Genomic DNA, 27,825 nt, shown 5'->3' with positions numbered 1-27,825 from the left:
GATCCTCCTCATTTGTTTCTGTCAATTTGAATTATCATCTGATGTTATTTTCTTACTGTAATACAACTTCGCTTCTACCTGTCCCTTTAAGTTATGTCAAATATATTACATTTCTATATGCTGTAAGCCCAACACAATTTTATTACATACACACACCGTATATATACATTTATACATATGTATATGTGTATGGGTAGATGCATAAGTAGATAGCTAAAGATAGATAAATAGATAGATAGATATTCTCTATAATGGCCTTTAAATCAGAAAAGAAAAGAAAGAAGAAATAAGTATTTATACTTTTCTAATTACATAATTACCTTTACCAGTGCTCCTTATTTTTTTGGATGGTTTTTTCAAATTACTGTCAATGGTCAACTGCTTTCAGCCTGAAGAACTTTTTGGAGTATTTCTTGTAAGTCAGGTCTGCTCCCAACAAATTCTCTGTTTTTGTTTATCTGGGAATGACTTTATTTTGCTTTCAGTTTTAAAAGGTAGTTTTATTTTCTTGGTAGACAGCTTTTTCCCCCCTTTATGCCCCTGGTGATAAAGGGCATCTTGGATGGAAGTTCTTTTCTACTCTCAGTTGCTGAAAGTTGTTTCTAAGTCCTTCATACTTACCAATATATTTTCTATTTCTGGGTTTTCCATTGCTTTCTGTAGAACTGGATTTCTATCTGTTATAATTTTTCAAAGTAAAGAACTTCTTTTAGCATGTCTAACTCTTCAGGTTGCTGGAGTCAAAGACCTTCAGCTTTTTTTTTACACGAAAAAATAGTTTTCTTTTAATATTTAAGTGATTTTTTGGATATATGTTCTAAGTTGCTTTTTTTGAGCACTTAATAAAGTGTCTTTGTCTGTTTGCCTTCATTGTTTCTGACAAGAAGTCAACTATTCTTTTTACCTTATATTCCTGTATTTAATGTGTCCATATTCTCTAGCTGCTTTCAAGATTTCCTGTTGTATTTGCTTTTCAGTTTGATGAGAATATATTGATCCAGATGCAGTTTACTGGCATCTTAGACCTTTGAGGTGATATCTTCCTTCAGCTTTGGAAATTCTCAGACATCATCTCTTTAGATATTCCTCTGTCCCACTCTCGCTCTTCTTGGTCTCTAGTGAAATATATGTTAGATTGTTTGATGTGTTCCACAGATTGTGGACACTGTGTGTGTGTGTGTTGATTGATTTTCAAACATTGTGTGTAAAAGAACAGTAGAGGAAATTTTTTTTTCCCAGGAAAATTCATGTCATTCTTTCAGGGGTTGAGTCAATCTAATCTGTCTTTGAGATGATCTGAGCTTCGCTGTTAAATTCAGTTCTATACAGGCTTCAAGTGTTTTGAGTACAGGATCACAACCTTTCCCCCATATTGCATGTCTGGAGGTTTTCCAGTCTTCCTATCAGACCTCAGCTTTCTTCTCCAGCTTGGACATCAGAGAGGACTCTTGCTCCTCCCCTGCTCTTGCCCCAGACAGCTGTTGTCTGAAAATCAGTCTAAAGCACAGAGTGCTGGGGCGGTGGGGGAGAATTTTCTCAGTTCTCCTATCCTTCCCTCAGACTTCACAGATCCAAAGCACCTGCTCCTCAGATGGGAGGCAAATCTCTGTTACCCTCTTACCACTCACCCAGCTACACACGGGCACTCACTTATATCCAGTGTAAGGCTCAGAGTGCATGCAGGGTCTCAATTTTCCTGCTCTGCTCTTAGATTTGAGCAGATCTGAGGTGTCTGTGCCTTTAAGGGTGGTCTCTCAGCACTCTTGTCCGGCTTCCGAACTTTCTTGAATGCATCTGGTAAAGCCTACAGAGAAAGAGTTAGTCAACAGGTAAGGACTCTCCTTGATTTGGGGCTCCCAGGGATTCAAAATAGCCATGCCAGCCTGCACTTTATCTTTAAATATCTATGAAAAGTTAAACTGCGTTTTTCATATGAACGTCTATGACTAAATCCTCCTCTCCCCATGACTCTACTGATGATGACTTTAGTTCTTTGGATTTCTTCACAAACTCAGCTCTCCAGTGGGCTCTAAAAATACTATTATTTTGTAGATTATCTTGCATGTTCTTCCTGTTAGTTGGTCAGTAAAGTTCTTGTGACTGTGTTCTAAGTGGAAGTGGAAAAAAAAAATTTACAACCAATGCAGAAATAAAAATCACGTGGTTCTTATTTACAGTGGTGTCCACTGAAAAAGAAGGTATAGTGTTAAATGCAGTTTCATGCAGGTAATCAGTTAAGGTGTCCAATAAATATTTTTCAAAGATACCAACTTTCAGCATTCCAATGATTAAATTTAGAATAATGAGATGAAATAATAGACTGTAGATCTTTAAAACAATCTACTGTAAGTATTACTTCTCTGGAACTTTTTGGGGCTGGACAACAGAAACCTGATACCATTCCTAGGGTTCTACAAGATGCTCAGGTCACATTTAGAATGTGCGTTGGATTCTATGCTGCTACTTTCAGAGGAAAAATTATAGAATATTGTTGGTGATGGTGTGTGTGTGTGTGTGTGTGTGTGTATGTGTGTGTGTGTGTGTGTGTGTTTGTGTGGAAAAGGAATGTTGGCCAGAACATAAAATGGCCTGGAAACTGTGCTATGAGGAGCAATTGAGAGAACCTCAGATATGTTCTTGAAAAGGAGAAGAAAGTGTCTTTATATTTAAAGTTCTGTCTTGTGGAAGACTAGAATTAATTGTTACCAATCCTCTGCAATTATCATCGTGGCACATGTTCCTCTGAATTTTAGATTATTTCCTCAGAATGGACATTTGTGAGTTAAATTATTGAGTGTACGCATGCTTAAGCCCATGAGCTTATTACAAAATTACACTGTAGAAAGGTGGAATAAGTTTTATTCCAATCAACAGTATATAAACATCTCTTCCATCATACCTTTACTTAGTATTTTCTTTTTAAATCTTTGTCAAATTGATAGGTTAAAAAAATGAAAAAGAATTAGGCTCCTTGTAGGGGATTTACATTTTAGAATTTACTGTTTTATTTTTTGCCTTTCCATAGCTTCACTTTTGTTGCTCTTATTTCAAAGATAAACTTCTGGGTTTTTATGAGGCAGCATGCAAACTTTCCATAGAGAATCAATGAATCACACTTTCTGGGAATTCAGAGAACAATCTGCTTCTCTTTCTCTGCAAGGAACATTGTCACACCTCTGGCTCTTCTCTGAGTCCTGACAGATGATCTACAGGTTGGGTCTACAGCCTCTAACATCACACTGAGTAGTTGTGTCAGAGCCAGAGAGAGGCCTTTAATTGTCCATTTTCATTCTGAAACAATGGACCAGCTTTTTCAGCTAGATCCCCAAGTGAGTAATTCTTTCTGGGTAGTTTCAAATACTTGGGTTTTAGATTGAGATGGAGGATCCTAAGGGTTCAAGCTGTATTTAAACCCCGAGGAAATAGCAGAACTCACTATGGCAACTTCCAAGGATCTAGAACAGGTGTGATTATATTACCTGGAGTTATTTTTGAAACATCTGTTTTTTAGTCTGGAGGTCATTCTGCCTAGTTCTGAAGCTGCTCAGGGAACTAGTTGTTGGGGTCTGAAGGCAGAGCACCACAAAGCATGGTTGCCAGGCAATTGTGACTATTGGCCTTGGGATACACATGAGGCTTGCTTCTCTTTTCCTCCAAAGAATAGTCAGAATTTGTTTTATTCTGAGCCTTATGGACTAAAGGTATTTGAAAATAGATCTGTAGATGAGTGCTCATGGCTGGTTATCAGAATAAAATCTTCTAAAGGGGGTCTTCTGACCTGAATATTAAAGTAAGGAGTATGTCTCTTATTCTGGATCCCTTTGCTTGAAATTTACACTTAGAAGTAAAACCAAGATTTAAATACCTACCAGGTTAATATACAACATTTTAGTTTTTTATAGAAAGAAGCCTCTGACAGCCTTTATACAGTTAAAATCTGATTTCCAAAACTGAGATTGTCTGTAAAAAGTGGTCTGACTAGGAAATGACCCAGTTAAAACTCAGGAACTTGAGACCACAGTCCCGATTCCTGGTACTTGCCTCTATTTTGCCAAGTACTCTCCTCTCTTTCTGACTCCAGGAATAGCAAACAGGTTGCAAGGAACTTGGCTGAAGAGAGGGAACACAAAGTCCTTCTGCTCCTGATTATTGTGCATTTGGCTTGAGGCAAGAATCTCTTTCCAAAGCAAAGATGACCTTTGCTTCCAACCTATCTGTATGGGTGGTTTTGGAAAAATAAAATCCATCCAATAGTTCCTACCAGGGCTGAAGGGGTTGGAGAAGGTACAAATTCTTTTCTAGGGGCATTTAGGGCTCAGAATAAAGTAAATAAAAATGTGTACTAGAGGTAAAACACAGTAGCAATGGAGGAGAGAAATTGAAAAGGATCAACTCAGAGTTAAAGAGGGTGGGAGAGAGCTTAAGAGGATGGAGATGAGGTCTACCCTCTGGTTTAGACAAGGCAGGATGATTTATGAGCTTAATACAGGCATAAGAGCCACAGAGCATGGATATTTTGTGGTGGGACAAGGTAACAGTGTCCCCTCTTTTCTTCTACCAGTTGCCTGCCTGATTCAGGGTTGAAGGAGACAATAAAGTTATACACACGGTTGTGCTTCTTGCATTAAGACATTGTCGACTCTAAATAAGCACAACTTTTGTATTTGTAGTTTATTTATAATTTTTACAAATATTTATTAAGTACTTCTACTTACAAAACATCATTCTAGGTGTACCAGGCACTGAGTGGTTCCCAAACATGAATAAGAAGTAAAAGAAACATATGTATGTCCATAAATAATAACCAGGAACAAACAAAGGGAGACATAGAAACATATTATAGGTTTGGCCTGATATGGACATAGCTGGTCTTGAAGTTCAAGTTGTAAAGTAGTGATAATGGGCTACCGAGCTCAAGATTGGACTGGAAAAAAGTTAGAAAGCAAACTTTTAAACCCTGTTCTTATGATGTGGTATGCATCCAAAGTCCTGTCCCCCTCTGGGGAAGGAAAGCAGGCCAGATACAGAGCCATTTTTAATTCTAAATACATTTTTTCTAAAATGATTGGCATTAGTCATTTTTTGCTAAGTTAGCCCTACTACTTATATAAATGATTTTATAGAGGGGGTATTATAAAGATATGCCAAAAACTTATTTGTTTTAGATACTTATCTTCTCATAAGTACTGATGTTAATGTGTATTAACAAGAATGATCATAATTGGTTTTGTTCTAAAAAGAGAAGTGTTCACAACTGTTAGCTATCCTTGTAGACTATATTATTAACTTATAGATATCAAATTCCTTCCTTAATCATTCGGAAGGTACATTCTGGAAGTCCATCTTCCTAACATCCACTTCCAGCTTCCCCTTTTGAAAGTTGTTTGCATCACTGGGTCAAGGGTTTCCCATTGAGGTCTGTCTTCTCATGGTTGTAACTCCAAGGCTTTCTGCTTATTCTTCTTCCTTTCTTCATCTCAGACTTCATTTAGTCACAGGCCTGACTCCTCATCTGGAATCTAAAACCTACCCTAAAATGACTCCAGTTGACTTTTCTTTCTTTATCTCTCCCCATTCTTCCAAATGTTTTCTGTAGTGAAGTATGAATTTCTACTCTTTGAACATATTCCTGATCTTCCATTTGTTTGGAGATATTTTCATACTGGATCCTCATACATGCTCAGAATCAGTCTATCAGCTGCAGTTTTCACTGCACATCCATCTGGCTCTTCCTGTTCTGACCCAGCCTTCACCTGCCCCTACCTGTTGACTGCCCAGCTGCTTGGAAAAGCCCCAGGGTAGCCTTTACCATCGTGAGAACACCATGCCCTTACCAAGAGGGACCCTTTAGAATGGTTCCTGCATTTCCATTCTTCAAGCATTTAAATGATGCTGGGGTTTTGCAACATAAGAAGCAGGAGAGAGGATCAGACTGCCTCCTTGACGCTTCTATTATACTTTTTTACTTGGACTCCTCGGACTCACAAACTCACAAATATTTCCATCAGCTTCAGCCTCTAAACCTCTGTATTAATTCTGTATGTCTGTCATAACACATTACCACAGATCTGATGATTTGAAACAACAGAAGTACAAAACTAAGGTGATGACAGGGCTGCACCTTCTCCAAGGATCCCAGGGAACAACCCATTCCTTGCCTCTTCTAGCTTCCAGAGGCTCCAAATACTCCTTGGCTTGTGGCTGCATCACTTCAATTTCTGCTTTTTTGGTCACATTTCACTCTCCTATATGTCTCTTTGCTGTGTTTCTTTTATAAGGACACTTGTCATTGGATTTAGGGCCCATCTAGATAATCCAGGATATCTTATCCAAAGATTCTTAACTTAATTTGCCTTAAAATTAAAATGGTCTACAAGACCCTTTTTCCAAATAAGGTCACATTCATAGGTTCTGGTGATTTGAACATAGACATATCTTTTGTGTGTGGGGGGGTCACCATTCAACCCACTACAATGTCTCCTTCTATAGGAGGCTCAAAATCATAAAAAGGTATCTAGTGAAGAAGGGGGCCACTCTACCCAGTGTCATAACAACCAGCTCTGTGTTTTCCTTTTCTCCATGAAGAGTCCTTCTCAAATGAAAACTTCATCTTCCCCCTTCCAATTACCTAAAATAACTTCCTATGTATACGAAGTAAGACAAACAAATCCCAATTTGGTGTGAGGAAGGGGTAAAGAAAACAGGCGATAAAGAGGCAGAATTAAAACAGAGGAGAAGGAAAGCCAAACTTTTAATCAGAAAGTCAAAAATATATGTCAAGTATATAAAACAAATTCTTAACAAAAGAAGAGACTGGATGGCAAAATTAGTGTCTAGGAGAGTTATGTCACACGTGCCACACATGACAGTGTGAGGCATGGGATAGTCTGAGCCATTAGGAATTTGTCTAAAAGTAGAAACTGGACACTGGGATGCTTAACATTTATTGTGACAATGGGTACAACATCTCAAAAAACTATTTATTCATGGTCTGCAGTGCCAGATAAAAATTCCTTACGTAATAAGATAATGAGTCATATATAAGCCTAAGAGAACACATTTTCCAATAAGTGATGTACAGGTATTTACATGTATGTGTAAGTTAATTATTAAAAGCACATGTGAGAATATTTTAGGAGAGCTTAAAATAATGTATAGTCCTGCCTTGGTTGTATGTTTTATCGTACCTCAATTAAATAAGCAATCTTGGGCTTCCCTGGTGGCGCAGTGGTTGAGAATCTGCCTGCTAATGCAGGGGACATGGGTTCGAGCCCTGGTCTGGGAAGATCCCACATGCCGCGGAGCAACTAGGCCTGTGAGCCACAACTACTGAGCCTGCGCTCCGCAACAAGAGAGGCCGCGATAGTGAGAGGCCCGCGCACCGCGATGAAGAGTGGCCCCCGCTTGCCGCAACTAGAGAAAGCCCTCACGCAGAAACGAAGACCCAACACAGCCAAAATAAATAAATTAATTAATAAACTCCTACCCCCAACATCTTCTAAAAAAAAAAATAATAAGAAATCTTGAACGTATCTTACCCCTAAGTTATAATTTTCCTGTATCTAGTAGCATAAATTCTGAGAAATACTTAATAAATCCTAATGAATTATTATAACCTTTATTATCAGTGCCCCAAATGATTTGGGTATAAATCTAAAAAGCTAACTACAAAAGAGTATAAACATAGAGGTACCCTGGTAATAAATCATTCACTACCCATACACTACATCAGTGGAAGTCCATAAAACTTTTAACTGCACAAGTTGTACCTTTGCCTCAAGAAATCTTTCTGGATTCTGTCTTCAGGATACAGCCCCTTGCTGTTCAGGTTGTAGCCAGTGGACTAGCAGCAGAAGCAAGAGCTGGGAGCCGGTTAGAAATGCAAAATCTCAGTGCTCCCACCCTATACTTAATAAATAAATGATACATGTGCATATCTCTCTTTCTAACGTGTTATCTATTAAGGACCTCTCCTCTTACTCCCTTGAACTTAACATTTTGTCATTCCTACTTTTTATTTTTATTTCAACTCAATGGAACGTGTGCCATTTTCTCAAAACAGTAACATAAAAAATTATAAGAATGATATTACTCACCTAATATTCTCTATTTAATATTTATTTTATTTAGATCCCCCAATGATTGAAGGAAATATGGAGGCAGCAAGAGCAGTGGATTTAATCCCGTGGATGGAATATGAATTTCGTGTGCTAGCAACCAATACATTGGGTATAGGAGAGCCCAGTATACCATCAAGCAAAATTAAAACAGATGGTGCTGGTATGTAGAAGAAACTTTTTAAAATTTAAAAGGTTTATAAATTCAGTGACACTTTAGCATATAATTGAATGTATTTGGAAATAATTCTCTGATGTAAGTGATTTATTTAAAAAATGTGTGTATATGTATCTCACACAGGTGTGTGCATTCTGTGTCAAGACAGTCAAAAACCAAAAGAGAAAATATAAATCTTTAGAATATTCTTACATAATTAATGGAAAAGAGGTAAATAGAGGCAACTATATGATCCACTGAACACCGCTTAAATGAAGTTGGTGTTTAGAATATAAACTTTAATGTAAATTGTGAATCTTAACCGGGCAGAGTCATAGTTAAGCAGATTCCATGATTTAGAAGGCTCACAATTTGTTTTATCTCTCAAAGACATGGATAACCAAACAGCCACGTGGATGGAGGGTATGGGCAGGAGAGTAGGGTGAGCCTGGCAAGGAGGGAATGTGATGGGGTCTCTTGGATCTATACCACTTTGGGAGTCAGAGCATTTCAGAAATAGCTATAATGTGTTCTTTTAATATTAGGTGTCACTCTAAATGTGCTCTTTTATCACAGCTCAACCATGGCTATTCTTCCAATTTAGGGTCACATTTTTATGCTGAATACCAACTCCATTTTAATAGCCTTTTATACAAGAAATGCCTCACTCTGTTTTCCTTCTCCCTTGAATTTCTAGGCAAAAATATTGTTCTGATTCTAATAATAACTCTTTTTTATTATTCCCTGTCTATGAAAAAGAAAATGTTTTGTAGACTCTCTGAGTTTGTTTATTTTTACTGAGCCTTGCCAAACTTCAGTGCTTTATTTGGGGGAAAATATTTTAAATGGATGACAGAATGCCATTAAAATTCTGCTGTGATATCTTAATATCACTTATCCACATTTCTGGCTACGTCAATTCATTGGCCTAACTTCTAAATAGAATTATGAATTGTACTGTCTTGAGTTTTTAAAGCCAAGTTATTCACAGAGACTGTCATCAATAAACGATATCTTAAAGTTTCATGTAATTTCATGTAATTTATCAGTTAAAACTGATGATTCTGTAATAAAGGAAGAACAGAAACGCTAAAATACTGATCTGTGCTGAGCATTTTCAGATGCATTTCAGTTAATCCTCACAATAATATTTTGAGGTAGGTATTACAATCCAACGCTCATTAATTGGCAGTAGACTCAGAAACACTAAACCGTTTACCTAGGTTAATATAACTACTTGCAAGATTCAGAATTCAAACACAGACCTGATACATTCAGTCTTTCTCTCTTAAAGGTGTTTTTTCAAGCAGGACTACTAAACACACAGCCATTTATATGAACCTTTATTTGCGTTCTAGTAGAAGCTCATATTTCATTCTCAGTTACAGAGCTAGATATGACTTAAACACCATTTTTTGTTTTAGTATATCCACCTATGAAATGAACACAATTTTTCCTTTTTCTCTGACTCACAGAAATCTCATTAGGATATGGAGGTAATATATGTTGCAGCTTTAGAGAACACAGATACCACATAGCCAGGATCCTTGTGTTTGCTTGGTTTGATTATTCCCTAGAGCCTCCTATGTTTGTAATAGAAGTTTCTGTGTGATGGAATGAACACAGTTGCCCTTTCTTGAAAAACAAAAATAAAAAGGAACTGGCACATTATCTGATTGGTGGTTTCAACCACATAATTCATGCTGAGAGATCATGCACTTGCTTTGCTATAACAAGTATTCATTTTCAAAATAAAATTGCAAAAATATCAAATGATTAAGTTGGTCTAAGAAAACTTATTTCAGTTAAAAATTATAACATGCTTATCTCAGATATAGACCTTTTTTATCTCATTGAGCTTGATTAATTTTCTGTGATCTGTTGACTAGTACAATATGAATTAATTCTGATCCAAAAACAACATCGTTCATGGTGAAGAAAGACACTTTCTCTGGCATTGATGATAGGAGTAGACCCTCCCCTCTGTTACCAAAAAATTGTATGAAGTCTGTTACCAAAAAATTATGTATTATTTATTTCAAAAATGATTGCTTTAGTAGTATACTTCGGTTGATCGTCTGGACAGAATTATAAGAACTTGGATTTTTTTTAAAATCTCAGTGTATATTTGATTAATTTATTATTATTATTATTATTTTTTTTTTTTTGCGGTACACGGGCCTCTTCACTGTTGTGGCCTCTCCCGTTGCGGAGCACAGGCTCAATACGCGCAGGCTCAGCGGCCATGGCTCACGGACCCAGCCGCTCCGCGGCATGTGGGATCTTCCCGCACCGGCGCACAAACCCATGTCCTCTGGATCGTCAGGGGGACTCTAAACCACTGTGCCACCAGGGAAACCCTGATTAAATTAAATATGTTTTTAAGAACAATAACAGCAAAACATGTTTCAGAAAGAAAGATTCAATCTAATTCTTTCATCTGTGAATCTATAAATATAATTTATATTTAGTATCATATTTAGAGGATAAGAATACTTTTTGATGTGCTTGCTACCTGTAGTTTGTATGTAACTCTGAAGACTTTCCAACCTTAATGTCTTCTTATCTTTAGAAATGCTGGGAAAAATTTGTTTTAGTGATATCAAACCTAGTATTTTGGTAAGGTTGTTACTTTCAACTAACAACTTTTGGCATCACCTTCATTAAGCATGACCTCTAACATGTTTCCTCAAATGGTATTTTTTTAAGGAATTAATTCTCTCTCTAGTGTACTTGGAAAATAACTTTTCTTAAAAGCCTTCAGACATAAAACAAACATATGAAGTGATAACGGTCTTATTCACAATGCAATATTTGGCCCAATCGTGATATAATAATATGATGCCTTCCTTTCAACTGTGAAAAAATAAATCCTATAACCTCTAATACATTTGTTAATCTTTCATAAGAAAATATTTTTGGATCCTTTATTAATCAAGTTTTATGGCTACTATCATTTATTTACTTGCTGTATGTTATCACAGAGTGCTAAACTCTCTACTTGCATTGCTCCACTTAATTCCCACAATAACTTCATGCAAGTGGTATTATTGTTCCTAATTTTACAGACAAAGAAGTCAAGATTACACTTGGTTAATGTGAAGCAGAGCTAGGATTCAAATTCAGGGCTTTGCAGTTCTAAAAGCTTCACTCCTAAATAATTTTCTAGGAGGGCAATATGCAGTATTAAAGCTCTGGGACACCGATCCTTTAGTAGAATACTGGTTCCATCATTTAAAACTCTGTGATTAGAGGCATGTTACTTAACCTCTCTGAGCCTCAGGTTTCTCATCTCTAAGTGGAAATTATTTATCTTATGAATTTTTTTATGATTAAAAACATGTAAGGAGAGCAAAGTTAGTGCTGTCTAGTGCATAATATTTGCTGAATAAAATTATTATGCCATTAATGCTCATTTTAAGCTTTAATATGCTTATAAGAAAATATTGTCTACTCTAATAGATCACCTCTTTTGGCAATATATTTCCATTTTTATTAACATAAAAGAGAATCATATAATTTCATGTAATTTTAATCATCTTAAAGGAATAATTTATATATTTAATACAATACAATCCAACATACTTTCTCTTTAATTTCTGTTTTTCATTTCATCCTATTTTTGAAAAATTGAATATTCATAAAATTGGACATTTACATTTTTTATCCTTACAAAAAAATAAAAATACTTTCTGAAACAGGGGTATGTTTGTCTTGTCATGTACCATTATAACAGCTCTCTAAGAGATGCCAGCATATGTTATGTGGGATAAAGGCTGGTTCCCATTTGATGGAAAGGTTGCTCCTGTGCCTCATTATACTGACTGAAAGACAGGACATTATCTAGTGTGGCATATGCCCTTATCTGTCCAATTACTTAATTTTAATATTGCCAGGCACAGTTGGGCATATTCTTTGGTTTCGGACAAGTGCATTATAAATGGATGGCCCCAAATGAAGAATTAGAAGATGTGTTTGTAATCATTGTAACCCATTTAATTTTGACTGTAAATAAGAGATAACAGAAGCATCCTTCAAAACGATGTGTCATTGTAAGACATACCCCCATAGCTAATAGCTCTGCAGGTGCAGTTGGTAAGTCGATATCCGAAAATGGTACATTCAGGTTTGTTTTGACAACTTTACCATTTATTTGCCAGATCAAACTAAGAAGGAAAAGAGAAAAAATAACATAACACTGTAATCAGCACTTTCATACTATGTAGAGAGCTTTAATTTCATGTCTAATGAAGCTATTCAGCTGTGTCATTTATTTTTATTTTTTAGATATGTTTGATAAAGGAGGAGGATGGTGCTAAGAACATGTTTTATAGCTAGTAAGGTGCTATGTTAACGTTAGTAGCTGTCACTAGTTATGTAATAGAAAAATCTTTTTTTTTTTAAGAAGCAAAGAGTGTAGATTTTTAAGCCATCAGGAGACCTGAGTTAAAGTTGCAGCTTATCTACATGTGAGTAGTGTGACCTGGGCTAGTTAACTAACTACTTTTGGGACTCATTCGCCTTTTTTGTAAAAAGAGAATAATGCTACTTTTCTGTATATTTATTTTAAAGTGCTGATCTGAGTATACAATTAGGTACGATATGTAAAAATCATTTCTAAGTTCTAGATGAGTCTTTTAATAAGCTGGCCTTTTTTATTCATTCATTGATTCATCCAGCAAACTTCTACTAGGGATTTTTAACACATTGGGGATATTTAACACATTGAATTAAAACCAGTTGTACATATTTAATTTTACTACATTAGCATCTTCAGGACCGGAATCAGATTTTATTCATATTGTTAACTTTAGTGCTTAACACAACACAGTGTCTACAATTGGTACTTAAAATTATTTATAGAAGGAAAAGAGAGGAACAAGAAGGGAAAGAGGATGGTTCTTGCAATTGTAAGTTAATAGAGGATAATGAAAAGTAGTGATCAAAGCTACTGTGATATTTGCATATTAAAATTTAGAAAAATACATTACCAAATATAATTTGTTTTGTCTGAAACAAGGTTAACATATGCATTAGATGCTTTTGTTTTTAATACACTGAGATAAACTAGGAAGTGTTCATTCTTTCACTTAAGTGAAAAACCCATAATCGGTTTGGGTTCTTTATAATAAATTTACTATGCATTATGCTTGTAGCATTCTTTTCTGCCCATGTAAACATTGCTTCAGATGACTTGTCTTTAGACTATCATTCTATTGAGCAGTTAACGGATTTACTCTGCTACGCCCATTTAACTTTCCTGTTTGAGAACAAAGTCTAGATTAATAAGCAAACTACAATTTTGGCCTGATAACATCTAAAGACATTAATGTTTTTGTGAACTACTTCAGACCCTATATAATTTTTACCTGGGAAGAGCATCAATTTAACATGGTAGATGCATAAAGAATGTTAGCAATCTGGTCCACCATCAGAGTAGGAGATCATAAGAATTATGAAGAACTCATTTGAATATCCAAATATTATACAGTTCGTTTGATTTTATTAATGACTTCAGAAAGAAAATATATTTATAGATAGAATAAAAGCAGATGTAAGGCTTTAACCCCTTTGTTTATCTAGACCCTAGAGCATTACTTACATACCATTTTGAACCTCTTACTAAAAAATTTGTTTAAATCACAGTGAAATTCTGATGCAAATTGAAATGAGAAGCTACATTCATGGTAACTTTATTTCTGTAAAAATGGAAAGCAATAATTAACAAAAACTGAGTAGTCCATATATTTTAAATCAAGGGCCTTTCTTCTTATACTCCATGATTTTTATAATTTAGGATTTGTCACAAGGCAGTTTGTACATTGTTAAATAAAACGCCAAAGCCCCAAATGTTACCTATATGCAAATTATTTAAGCATTCAAATTTACAAGTAAAATTGGCAACAGATTCTTTTCATAGGAAAGAATAATCATGACATTGGCTTGATTTTCTTTTTAAATATGTTTTAGATCTACAACTGAAATACAAAATCCTTCCTATAAACATCATTAAGGAATCATTATTAGACTGAAATCATGGCAAAAAGACAAGTTTAAAAGCCTCACTATTTTTAATTGTTTATTCATTGTTAATTCAAGAATTTTGTATTTTTCCTAAACATTTGTTTAAATTATTTTTAATAATTTATTGTTAAGAGAAAGTCTATTTTGCTCACTGTCAGATGCCCTGGAGCCTAAAGTTAAGTAAACTTCCTTGTGCTCTGGGTGATTTACTTCCCTGAAAGGAATCAGTATTTGGCCAAGTCCTCCTGTTTCTGCAGGGCTGAATACAAATACAGAGCAGTTAGGTGCTCAGATTCATGTCAAATATGTAGGTTATATGCCAATTCCACTTGTGAAAAAATGTCCCTTAACTCCTAAAGCTACAAATGAACGTTCAAAGCTTAAAGAAGGAAATTAAAATATTAAACACTCTATTATTCCAAGTAAGATATAAAACACTCTATTAAGAGATATAGCTACCTTTATTTCTGTGCTTTTGTTTTGTCTTATTTTCAGCATCGTGAACTCAATGGATGATCTTTGAAGAGGAAAATAATCTTGAATTACTTATTTGAAGTGTGTTAGACCTGAAATTAAAAGTGATGAAATGGGAAAAATCTTCACTCTAACATAAACATACTCTATTTTTAGCTCTGTTCTAAATAACAAAGGTTAATATTGATTATAATTTAACAGATTATAGTGAAATGCTTTGGCAAATAATACTTGTCCTGATGAAGGCAATATTTGATTCAACAAATTACAATATAATAAATTAAATTATTCTAGAGTTATTTTTGAAATTATTTGCCTGTGACCACAATATTTGTACTTAAACACAAAATTTGATTTATTCATTGATTATAAGACATGTTCTTTGTTTCTGTATAGCATGTAAAATTTTAACCTCAGAATATGAGTTATGGGGCTTAAAGAGTTTCCAGCAGTATTTTAATGTCCCAGACTTCAATATGTATTTCATCTAAAGTGCTACAAGTAAATTACCTTTTAACACCCCCATGCACTCAATTTAATTTCTAACACTCAAGTGGTGACAGTCAATAATAAATAATAAAATAATAAAATCAAATAGAATAATAAAAATCTCTCAAACTTCACATTAATTTCTTAATCAGGAAAGGAAACCATATACTTTTATAGATATAAAGAAAAGCCTGTATTTTGTTTGTTTCTGTGCAATTAATGTACATAGTTCAGCAAAGAATTTACGTGGCTAACATAGAGGAAGCTTTGAAGTCTTTATCTGTGAATCACAATTACTTGTTAGGATCTGTAATTCAGTAAATGAGTACTCTGTAGAAGGTGTGACTTTCCTTTAGGGAAGGACTATTTGGGGAGTCATGGAAGAACTGACATTTCATCTGTTCTTTAAAATGTTAAAAGAGCTGGGAATGATATTTCAGACTGAGCCACAGTGGTTGTGTGGGAAAATGTATGTCCTCAGTAAAAACACGGTCTTCATCTATGTAGCTGGGTAGCTGGTCTCCAACTGCCTGGAGTGCAGGAACAAACTATGCTTTAGTATTATCTGTACAACTCCAGTTAGATGCAAATCCAATAAGGTAAAGTCTACAATAAGAAAAGAGTATACAAATCTGATAAGATACAGCAGTCACCTTGAAGGACTTCCAAGGAGAGAGAATAACTCGGAGAAAAGCAGAGGCCATTGCACTTGGTAGTTAAAAGCAATTTTGTGATTTTTGAGAGAGTGATTTCAGTAATATGAAGAAGTGGAAACAGATTATGAGTTGTTAAAAAGTGATTATGGAGTGAAGTATAAAAATAGTCATATATCATTCTTTACAGTTCAGTGACAGGAAAGGGTGAGATTAAGAGGAAAACAGTATTACAGGATGATTTTTAAGGCTGGAGAGACTGTCAAGGATAGTCATTACAGTAGAGACTGAAAAATAGAAGGATGATATAAAAAGATGGGAGTAGGTGAGAACTGGAGTCACTGATGGGACAGGGTTCCAGAAGAGATTTAGGTATTGAAAATAAGAGCATAAGAACAGCATTAGAGTTCTGTTTCCAAATATCTCAGGGAAGCATAATCCTATGTTAATGCACATGCACTGTTTCTTAACAGTTATTTGTAGATTGAGACATAAAACTAACACAGCAGTGAGTTGTTAGGTCATAGAGTTCAAAATGAGCTGTGAAATATTTTTCCAATAAAATACGTCTAATTTTTCAAAACCATATTAAATTAAAAGACACAGAAAAAAAAGATGGGAAGGCAAATTTGCTTCACTACTTTGTTGAAGGAACCTAGTACATTTCCTATGGCACTGAACCAATTCTTTTCTTGGCAGTAAAACATTATTACAGCAACTATGCGGCATTGTTAGTATATCTGAGTGGATCATGTGTGCAGCTTGTCTTTCCTGGTGAAAGAAAAAATGTACAGTTTCTAAGTGAAAAAGAACTCTAACATCAGAAAATAATTACAGGGCCTCTTGTTTGTAGCTTTGTTTATTTGTTTATTTGTTTCAGCACCTAATGTGGCTCCTTCAGATGTAGGAGGTGGGGGTGGAAGCAACAGAGAACTGACCATAACATGGGCGGTAAGTGCTAAGAAGTTGCATATGTTAATAGGCTGCTTTACGTACACTTAATCTCAAACCCATTTTGCTTCCTGAAATAAATTGAAATAAAAGACAATGCCCCAAACCCAAACAAGAATAACTTACTAAAATTATTTTTTTTTCTTAAATGCATGCCAGATTTTACCTGGCTTACTATGGCTTAGTGCAATTCTTATACAAAAACAGATTATTGATGCTAAAGTATCCATAGGTTTAAAGATTAAACAAACATTCAACTCTCTCATTCCAGAGATATTTTGTACTCACTGTGGCCTGGTAACCCAACTGCAATTCATAACATTTCCTCTGGACTTTCAAAACTCCAAAGATTCAGTTAAAAAATCTTTTGTATCAGCATCTGTTTTTAAATTGGAGCTTGCTTTCTCACTTGAGACTTACTTTCATCACCATGTGTAATCTATCATTAGTCAGCCTTAGAAGTCCCCCCAAATGACTTGTTATTGAGGTGTCCACAACATTGTATTAAATTTTTATGACCCAAAGGGGAGCTTTTTTTCAGAGACTATAATGTCTGGAAAACAATGCATCTTAGCTGAATTTTTGAAGTGAGAGAGATACTGGGGGTGGGGAAGGCTTTGGTAACATAGATTTGCCTGAATTAGACATCTGGCATTTATCTAGGTAACATGTTTTGTATAGCTCTATGTATCCGTTAAATATTTTTAGTATTTAATCACTGCAGAAAGTCAAAGAACACAACTAAGGCTCCAAAGGATTCTGAGAACTACAGGAAAATTATTCTTTACATGAGTTAAATTGATTTATATAATAAATGGATATTTAGCAGAAATTGACTTCACTCTGTGCTCTGTAGTCATATTTTATACTTGGCAGTTAAATCACATTTTTAAGTAAGATTTAGGAAAAAATGTCTTTTCTTCAGTGAAATCTCAAAAGATTTGTCAGTTTTAGTGTCAGTGTACCACACAAAAGTGAAAATATTGGAAAAATTTTAACATCTTACTCCTTTCTTTAGGCTTGATTTTCTTAAACTGTGTAGGTATATGCGTCACAATAAGATGAGGAGCTTATCAAAAAATTCAGAATTGGAAATTCCTATTTCAAAAATTTGAAATCAATTCTCTGAGACTAGGCCTGAGCATCACTAATTTTTGAAAACTCCATAGCTAATTCTGATCTACTAAATTGCAAAAATTAAGTATAGAACTATCAATAAGAAAAAAATGTTTAAATTATGGTGGGAATGTTAAGCTATTCTATTAATAATGTAAAATCATATTTTGTACATCCTTGTGATCATGCTTCAGGATTTCTATATTGTGCAACCAAGAACAACTTCTTTTCCCTTTGAACTTTGTACATTTACAGACATTCCTGTTTAACCTATGGATATTCAAGCTACTGTGTTGTATTTAGTTCACGGTTTTTCCTCAAGACACCTTAACTTTGATATTCTGGTGAAAAAAGTCAATATACAATGGGCACATTTACTTTATTGGCTAAAAAAGACTAAATGATGGATACTCAGTAGAACTTGCTTTGAGTCAGTATTTATAAATAATGGATTGTTAGGGCTGACACAGACTTTTTTATTGAGCAATTGTTATGTAATAATAACTCTGAGAAAATAATGCAAAACAGAGTTCTTACTTCAGCCCTGGAGTCAGACGGGGCCCATAGCCAGCCTCCTACAGATGAGTGCAATGTTATCCCTTCCTCCTTTCGCATTCTTTTTCCTCTGACCAGTTTCTATTGCTTGGTTACAATATAGATATTCCAGAGCATTGTTAACTGTCTTAACATAGCCTTTCAACTCTAAAGAAATTCATTTACTTATCCATTGAATAAATACTACTTGAGGCTTTGTTCTAGAGTCTAGATAAATGAAACTGACAATAACGCTGCCCTCATGAAACTTATGTTATACTAGTGGAGAGAGACAGTAGACAATAAGTAAAATATGTAGTGTAGATCATTATTATTGTATTAAAGAGAAAAAAATTAAGTGGGGGGATTCTATATGGATTATTGCAGAAAGAGTCTTGAAATGGCAGATCCTGTGGCCAGGGAAAACATCAAGTGGCTTTTTAACCTCAAGAAAGCGAGAGAGGGACTTTCTGACAAATGAGAAAGCATCCTAGAAGGAAGGAACTGAAAGTATAAAAGCCCAGAGTGGGAGCCTCCGTGGGGTGTTCCAGAAATAACGAATTTGGTAAATGAAGTCACCACATGTTGGAGCACATTTGTGCCCTGGCCTTTTCAGGCAGCTCTCACTTATGAACTAAGAATGTTTTTACAGAAAGCATGCTTCCACGTGTAGCATATTTATTGTTTGCATAGGATTGTCCCCGTGTTAACCGTATTGCTTAAACCTATTAAATATTTCAATTTCTATTCAGCCTTTGTCAAGAGAATACCACTACGGCAACAATTTTGGTTACATAGTGGCATTTAAGCCATTTGATGGGGAAGAATGGAAAAAAGTGACAGTTACTAACCCAGATACTGGCCGCTACGTTCATAAAGATGAGACCATGCGCCCTTCCACTGCATTTCAAGTCAAAGTCAAAGCTTTCAACAACAAAGGAGATGGACCATACAGCCTCACAGCCGTCATCCACTCCGCGCAAGATGGTAGGTGAAAGAAAGACCCCACTGACCTGATGAGGGATTCTGTTTCTCCAGTAAGCATTTTGTTTGCTGTCTTTCAGGCCTACTTATTAAGATCTTTTTAAGATACCATGCATTTAGTAAATGAGTTAGTGAATTTTGAGCCAAATTAAAATGTCAATCTCTATATAAATGACAGGAACGTTGTCAAAATCTCTTTCATCCTTTAGATCATGTTTATGGTAGTTAGGAAAGCTCCACTAAAATCCTTGGCTTAGACCCCTGTTCCTGGGCTCTTGATTATAATTTTGCAGTCAGAAATTCTCCAGACTTGATGGGAATCTCAGTATGTCTGTGCATTCATAAAATTCACTACTTTACAAACGCCTTAACATACACTTTTTTTTTGATAAAATTTCTCCTTTTAACGCAAAATTGTGTATTGTATCATTTATGTAACTTCTTTTGTCATTACAGTAGCATGCTAGAATTTCATTAAAGGGAACTTAGGCATACTTCTATGAAAAAGGAGTCAGAAAGCCAGGTGAAATTTTTTTCTTGGAAAGAAAAAAAGACATCTGAAAGGCTATTCAGGGGGAAAAAAATACAGATACTGGCTCTTTGTTTTTCTAGAAACTTTAACTGAACTGAGCATGCTTCTGGAGGACTTTATATATCTCTGCTAAATGATACATATTTTTATATTAAACTTAATTACATTGATTTCTATGATTTCCTATTTAAGCTGCTACACTTTTTTATTATTTATTTTCCTATTTAAAAAGGTAAGACTTCCTTATTATACCTGTGTACTCACATGCATTATGTAAATAATTAATGGCTAGAAAGGCAAGTAGAGATTTTCATTGCCTTCTGACCTAACATTTGTGCTTGGACAAATTTCCCTTTGCACATGTGTGAGAAGCAAAAATGGAAGGGTTTTAAAACTTAAAACTATGTGAAATACTCTTCTGATCTCTTAGAGGAAAAACACTATCTATTAATTTACCCAATTTACACTAATTTTAGTCCACAATAAACATTTAGCTATCCCTTAGAATTTATGCTCTTCAGTCATAGAGTTATTAGCTTTCATATCTGTTAAAAATTTAATATCTATTCAAATAATCCCATGATCTTTACTTTCAATACAAACATGAAAGGCAATCATATATATGCATATATGTTTACACACACACACAAACACGTGCATACTTTTCTAAAGTTAGCTCAATTAAATACATAGAAAGAATAACAAGTAGAAATTTCTAATAATCAATTCAGGACTATTTAATCCTGAGTAATTAATCCCACATTTTCTACACTCATTCTGATTCGGCAGAAGTATGATAACTTGACTCAATAGTTTGAACAACTTAAGTACATCTCACAGAGAAAATGAAAGTGTAAAGCATTTTACAAGTTACCTTCTCACCCAATATGATTTTTTTTTTTACTGTTTTATTTGATGCTAAAGTAATCAGGCAAAGGCCATGCTTGTCATCTCTTTGGTTATGGCCATCTATAATTACATTTCTTTCCTAAATGTTTCATGAATCTCATAAAACGTGCATGTGACAAAACTTGTTTAAGTGTTCATCTTCACTGCTACTGCTAAGAAATCAGTCATAGTGCCACACATTTACCTTGATTTGGAATGACAACAGTGTTCATGTGCAGGACATTTTAGCATAAAAGAGGATTATGGCTTGTTAATAAAAGACAGTAAAAATTGATCACTCCTGCTTAAGATTTCCTTAGTTGCTTTGTGTAATTTTTGTAAGGGATGTAAATTACTTTTTTTTCACTGAACAGAGCCTTTTGATACATATTTGACTAGATGCCCAGTTGGACGATCAGACTTATAAAGGCTTTCCTGAGCACAAGAAGTGGTGGATGTCACAACTTGTTTCAAAGGCTCTTAAAAAAAAAAAAAAAAGATCTTAGCTTAAACATAAAAGAGAAAGAGGGAAGTATTGCTGTATATCTTTAGCTCATATTAAATAGGAAGTGTGAGAGAGTTGAAAATTAATTGTAACGACTAATTTTCTATAATAAATACCAAATTTCCTATCTTTGACACTACAGAGTTGATAAGCTAAACATAATAAATTTTAATTTGCATCCACAGGCTTTCATAACCAGGTTAGTTAAAAGTAATACAAAAATATTAGTATGGTTCTTGCTCACAGATATCAGAGAAATCCTTATGGATTTCCATATTTTGTAAAAGTGTGTGTGTACATGTGTATGTATATGTATCTGTCTCTATTAACATTCATGTATATGAATATGTGTGTGTGCATGTATTACTGATGACCACGAAATAAGCATCTTATGCAAGAATGTAATGTTCTCATCAAATTTCAGCTCCCAGTGAAGCCCCAACAGCAGTAGGCGTAAAAGTCTTATCATCTTCTGAGATATCTGTTCATTGGGAGCATGTTGTAGAAAATATAGTGGAAAGCTATCAGGTGAGTTCAATTTTTACCAAACTAAATACACTTGCTCATAATTATCAGCATACCTTTTCAAATATGTTACATCTCTCAACGTTCTGTGTCCTTCTGATTTATGCGACAACTAACACTATATTCTCTGTTTAATATGTTGGACATTTATTAACTAAATTATGAGTAAAGCAGGGGTTCCCAACTGACTTATCTATAAGAGATGTGGAGTCCTGTGTGTAGGTAAACAATTGGCCAAAATAAAAACTAAGGTAATAACACTCGGGCTTAAGCACAAGCTTTTGAAACAAACATTTTCATAATATGCTGGTGAATCTCAAGTTTTTGGGAAATCATTTTGGTAGTTTGGTAATTTAATTTTTTTTACCCTATTTGACTCATTAGTTCCACTTCCAAAAAGCTCTCCAAAAGAAACCCTTCTAAATATACTAAATACGTATCCCATTATGTTATCTATGAAGGCAGAAAACTGACAACATTCAAAATGTCTCAAAGGAAACTTCCTTCAAAATAAGTCTTAAAAGTGTAGTAGGATTTAGCCAGAAGGATAGGGGAGGACTTGTCTTAGTCAATGGAAATAAGACCTGGGGAATTGAAGCTAGTTCTGCTGGGATCTTTAATATGAAATTTAGACTTGATTTTGTAGGAAAAGTGAAGTCATCTCATATTTTTAAGCACAAAGAGTGAAAATTAAGAGGAACTGACATCATCCTACCTTTGTAGATAAGAAAATGGATGCCAAAGAGATTCAACAACTGTCCTTAGCTAGCACTAAGGAAAAGCGTCAGGAGTCCTGATTCAAAGTTCAGTGCTTTTTGCCAGATCACAGACTCCCCTTTTTTTATTCAGTGAGTGGCCTTCTGGAGCCAGGGCTGGTGAGCTGCCCTCTCAGTTCTTGTGCTTCATCATCTGTCCATGGAATATTCATTTCAAGAGGGCAGGATTTTGTCTGTTTTGCTCTCAGTGCCAAGAAGAGTGGTCACTAAGGAAATATTCACCTAGTGCTGATGGAAATAATGAAGTATGCTCAAATAAAGTGCTGCAACCTGGCTTTCTCAAGACCATGTTTCTGAGATAGAACCACAAAAGCAGCCCAAGGTTTTAAGTTTTAAACTCACAAGCTAACAGGAAGCTTTTTTTCTTGGTATCATAGGTTATGATTTGGGTAGACATCAAAGTGTTTTCAGATCATCTTTGAAAGTGATCAGCTGAAGTTGTCACCAAGAGAGTGGAATTATAGGAGTGGACTGTGAAGTTCCAATATTCATAACTTATTAAACTTACATTTGCAGCTAGTAGAAAAGAAATGGAAATGGAAAAGAGAGAGAAATTCACTAGATGTTAGAAAGCCCTGTAATAAATAAGTCTGAGATATCTTGGGAGAACACATCAATATTTAGAGCTTTCAAGCCATATTTTGGACATAGGATTTCTTCTTTTTTAATATTATTCATTTGTAAGCAATGAAAAAGAGAAAAATGATTATTTAATATATAACCCATGCATTAACTCAAAGTGCTAAAGATGTATTATTACTTTTCTAAAAACATGCCACAGAAATAGATATTTTCTTTGAGAATTATATGTTGACTATTTTATAACTTCTGACATGCAGAGTAAAAAGGAAATATGAGATGTGAAACAGTGCCCTGGCACCAGTGAATTTAGACAATAATCAGAATATACGCTCTTGATGCGGAATAAGCTAAGTAGAGGATTCTCAATTAAATAGCAAAAAATAATCTTAACAGCTAAGATTTTCTCAAATGATCAAAAACTCCATGCCGTGGAGAAGTTTAGTTTCACAGATTTCTGACGTTTCGCAACTCCATACTAGAAAATTATGAGCTCTGCTGCTGAACAGACATGGGTTTATCTCTCAGCTCTGTCACTTAGAAATTTTGTGGAAAATTTATTCAAACTTTCTGGGCCCTAGTTTCCTCACTTATAAAGCTGAGAGTGATCAATGCCTCATATCCTGTTGTGTGGAATAAATGAAATAACCTGTGTTTAACGCTTTTCCCTGTTTTATGTCATTGGACATTTGAAGACAATGATGACGATGATGATGATGACAATGATGATAATGTTAATAATGATAAGAATGATAATATTTGTTGAGCCCTATGATGTTAAACATTTAATTAAGCTCATCGTATTGAATCCACACAATCCCAGGGGATAAACACTATTATTTTCTCCATTTTAAAAGTGAAGAACTTGAAGTTAAAAACATTTATCTGAGTAATAATTGGTATAAACTGACTTGAACCTAGGTCTTGCCTCTCCAGAGAATGGTTAATTAAAAATGTTGGAAATAAATCATAGAATTATTGTTTCCATTTATTCTTTCTTTAAAAAGCCTTTAAGTCTTTCACTCAGAGCCTTAAATATCAAAGAGACAAGCATGAAAGCTTAAAAGAGAAAATCTGTAACATTTATTCTCCTGTAAGAAAATGCCCCTTTATGGGGGAAAAGCTTGACTCACTATAATGCGGTTATTGTTACTATTTTTAAATATAAAGGAAGAAGCCGATGGTTTAACAAGATAGATGATCAAGAAAACTAATATCCTACTGCACTTCCCATGAAAATGTACTATGGGTCTAAGTTATAAAGAAACAGAGAAAAAAAAGCAGGACATTAATAAAATAAGATAAATAAAAAGTTGGAAAAGCCCAAGTCCTGTGTGATTGACCCCATCTCAAGGTTAATTTCTTGACATTTCAAGTGAGAACTGCAGGCAATTGGTTTTAAAAAAAATCCATTGTGGTTTTAAAGTGTATCTTGTAGAAAGTTTAAGTTTCATTCTTTTCCACCCCTGGCCTAGTTAAAGAGCTCCCCACTTTTAATCTTAATTTCCTGCAGTGTGGGTGAACTAGAAGAATGCAAGAAGTATTTCTTATCAAAGGCTTATTAGAAAATTGGGCTCCTGCCCAGGAATCCACAAAAGACTTAGTTTACTCACCCAGCAGGTAAAGAATTCACTTAATGAACACAAGCAAAATATTCTATCAGGAATAATAAATACAAAACCTCTTAGCAGCTGAATTGGAGATTAATGCAGATGATTGATTTCACAATTATCTTAAAAGATTAACCATTCTGAGTAGTTTACACAGATGTCTTTAAAAGTTAAATTATTATGGTGAGCATAAGCTCATATTTAGGAAGTGCTGTATTTTCTTATTTTGGAGAAGGCATCTATCTTCATCTGGATCTCCCCAAAGCAAAGTCTGACACACAGGTATAGAAGAAGTTAGTGTTTTTGTTGTTATTGTTGTTTGTTTGTTTTAAATATGATCCCAGGGACCAGATATGAGGAAAAAGCAGAATGAACAGGAGAGGGTTAGAAAAATGCTTTATCTTGTTGGCAACCACTGTGGGCAGTGGTACTCCATCCCTTGTGATCTTTAAGGAGCTTCATAAATGTGGTTGAGAATTACCCCAAATAGAATGAAAAGGGAAGTGTGCATCCACTGCTATTCCCCATTGGTTAAGAGTGGCCCCAGGGGCATCACCTCCCCTCCCTGCATTGATCGCAGGACAAGGTTCACACTGCAGAATCAAGGATGACCCAAGACAGGGAGTGAGAAGTTAGCAGCAATAGCAGAGGAAAAATGCTAACTGGTAGTACTTATGGGAAGCTGGTTAAAGTCTACATAGAATTGTTTGGTTCCTGCACCAATGGCTAGAATAAAAAAGAACTTTGAATAGGTTCCAAGAAGTGTGAGAATACAGATTTTGAGTGATATATATTATTACTATTCCTAACCCATAGAATGTACTAATACTTGAATTAGTCTAGGATCTGGATAATATAAAGTTATTATATAATATCTTTTTAGATATTTTTCACTTAAATAACCGTATTTAGATTTTTTTCCTAAAAACTCTATTAAATCCATAACAAAAGAATATTCAGCTGTCAGAAGATATTTTTTTCAGAAAATTCAGAATTTGAAGGAGAAAGTTTGGAAATCTGATACAAAAGTTTACTGAAGTAGAAAATAATAAAATGGAGCAAGCCTAATTTTCAAAAGTACTAAATATCTTTAAATACTTCCATAATTATAACATCCAGGTTTTATTCTAAGCCTCTTTGGAGAAAATGGGATTAAAGAGCTGCTTTTCCTACAAATTTCTTAAATTTTCCTCGGAAGGGATATAACTATTATCTTTGTACAAAAGTGGTGTTATCATTCATAAATGTATGGAAATTATAATTATTCTTTGTTATATGAGTTAGCCCTTATTCTGAGGCTTTTCTTTTCAACTTCCCAATACTGTTATAAAGAGTAAATTTTCTTGGGACAAAATTATACACTTAGATCATTCCATCAAATATATTAGTAATTTTATGTGAACTTAAACATTTTGATTTCTTACTTTATTTATAAGATCTATGGAGGAAAAAACATGTTTGCTTGGTTCATTACTATATTCCTAGCATCTAGCACATAGCTGGTACAAAGTAGATACCCAGTAAATATTTGGTCAATGAATGAATGAGTGCCATACATCAAATGCGGTCCTATGTACACAGCATTTGAAGTAATGAATACCTGTCCTCAAGGAGTTTATAACCTAGCAATAGTAGAGACCAGTAATGAGGTAAAATTCCATAATTGTTTAATAGGCACTAAGATAAGTTAACACTAGACATGGGGTGTTGTGGAGATTTTAGGAACATGTAAATAAAGAGTTAAATTTATATAATGCCACAGCGTTAAATAGAAATAAATACACTATATGTTGCTCTAGCATGTGAAAATGAATTTATGGTCTACTGTCCATAAAGCAGGACCTGCTTCATTTATTTATTTTTTTCCACTAGTTCATCCAGCCTGCCTTTTGGTCTCCCTAGTGATTAATCAAAAGGAGTGCATTTGTTCTGCTCCATGACTACAGGTTCAACCCTTCACTCCAAACAATTTTCTCACAGGTTAATATTGGTTCTTCACCACAGTGGGCAACTCACTGCAGGGATCAAACACAGTGGTCCAAATTATCTATTTGGAAATTATTTCTAAGTGCATGGCCAGTCCTAGTTCAGATGAAAAAAAATAATAATAATGCTACATTTTACATATATCCACTATTTATTTTAGAATTCTTTGAAAACATTGCAAGTTAAATCTAAAGGTATGCTTTAATTTAAGGAGAGACAGATTATTCAACCAAAATAATTTTGTATCAGATGCTTTCATTAGTAGAGGTTTAAAATACTGTAAAAGTGTCTGTAAAAAAATCTCATATTCTAAAATAAGAAAGTCAGAGATTATTTGATACACTCAATAACTCTCTCTGTTACCTAGTTACCAGGGCATAACTAAGGCACTGCTTAAATTTATTGTGAATTTCAATGGAGACTGTGTAATATAGATCCCTGCTAAAATCAGATGAATAAAATAATTGGCCATTTAAGATATAGGTGTGAAGAGTAAATTAAAGAAAATTTTGTTCTTTCCTTTTGTATTGCCAAAATGCCTCATGGAATTTTGGGTAAAATGTCAAAAAATTTTGTCACTTTAAGTCCTCATTTTAATTCTTAGTGTCTTTTAGAAATGGTCTAGTTAAAAATCTTCTCCTCTTTAAACGGGATAGAAAAGTTGTTCTAATGAATGAAGATTTTAAAATGTGCTCTCAGTCAACAAGCATCCACATAAAAATGTCTGAACCTCGGGGACATCAGTTTTGATTGCTATAAACAGGCTAAATACTACTATTATTGGTTTGTTGAGAAAATAATACACGTGGATGTTTCTACTTTAATACCTGGCATTTCACTAGAATATAAATGTTCATTTTATTTCTCTTCAGTCAAGCAGTGGAAGAGGCCTTACATGTCACACAGTTCAAATTTCCACTAAAAT

The 27,825-nt window shown here is 34.6% G+C and overlaps 1 protein-coding gene across 1 annotated transcript in view; it reads left to right on the top strand.

Annotated features, from left to right (window-relative positions):
• CNTN1 (contactin 1) overlaps positions 1–27,825 on the top strand; it is a 232,519-nt gene that overhangs the window by 157,453 nt on the left and 47,241 nt on the right. Inside the window, exons 17-20 of the mRNA XM_024122931.1 lie at positions 8,131–8,280; positions 16,795–16,865; positions 19,268–19,502; positions 21,849–21,952. Coding sequence (XP_023978699.1) covers positions 8,131–8,280; positions 16,795–16,865; positions 19,268–19,502; positions 21,849–21,952 — 560 coding nt within the window. The remainder of the gene's footprint in view (positions 1–8,130; positions 8,281–16,794; positions 16,866–19,267; positions 19,503–21,848; positions 21,953–27,825) is intronic.

This window comes from Physeter macrocephalus, chromosome 6 (assembly GCF_002837175.3).
Source record: "Physeter macrocephalus isolate SW-GA chromosome 6, ASM283717v5, whole genome shotgun sequence".
Lineage (NCBI taxonomy): Eukaryota > Metazoa > Chordata > Mammalia > Artiodactyla > Physeteridae > Physeter > Physeter macrocephalus.
The sequence above is the reverse complement of the archived record's forward strand: the minus strand, read 5'-3'. Positions and strand labels throughout refer to the sequence as shown.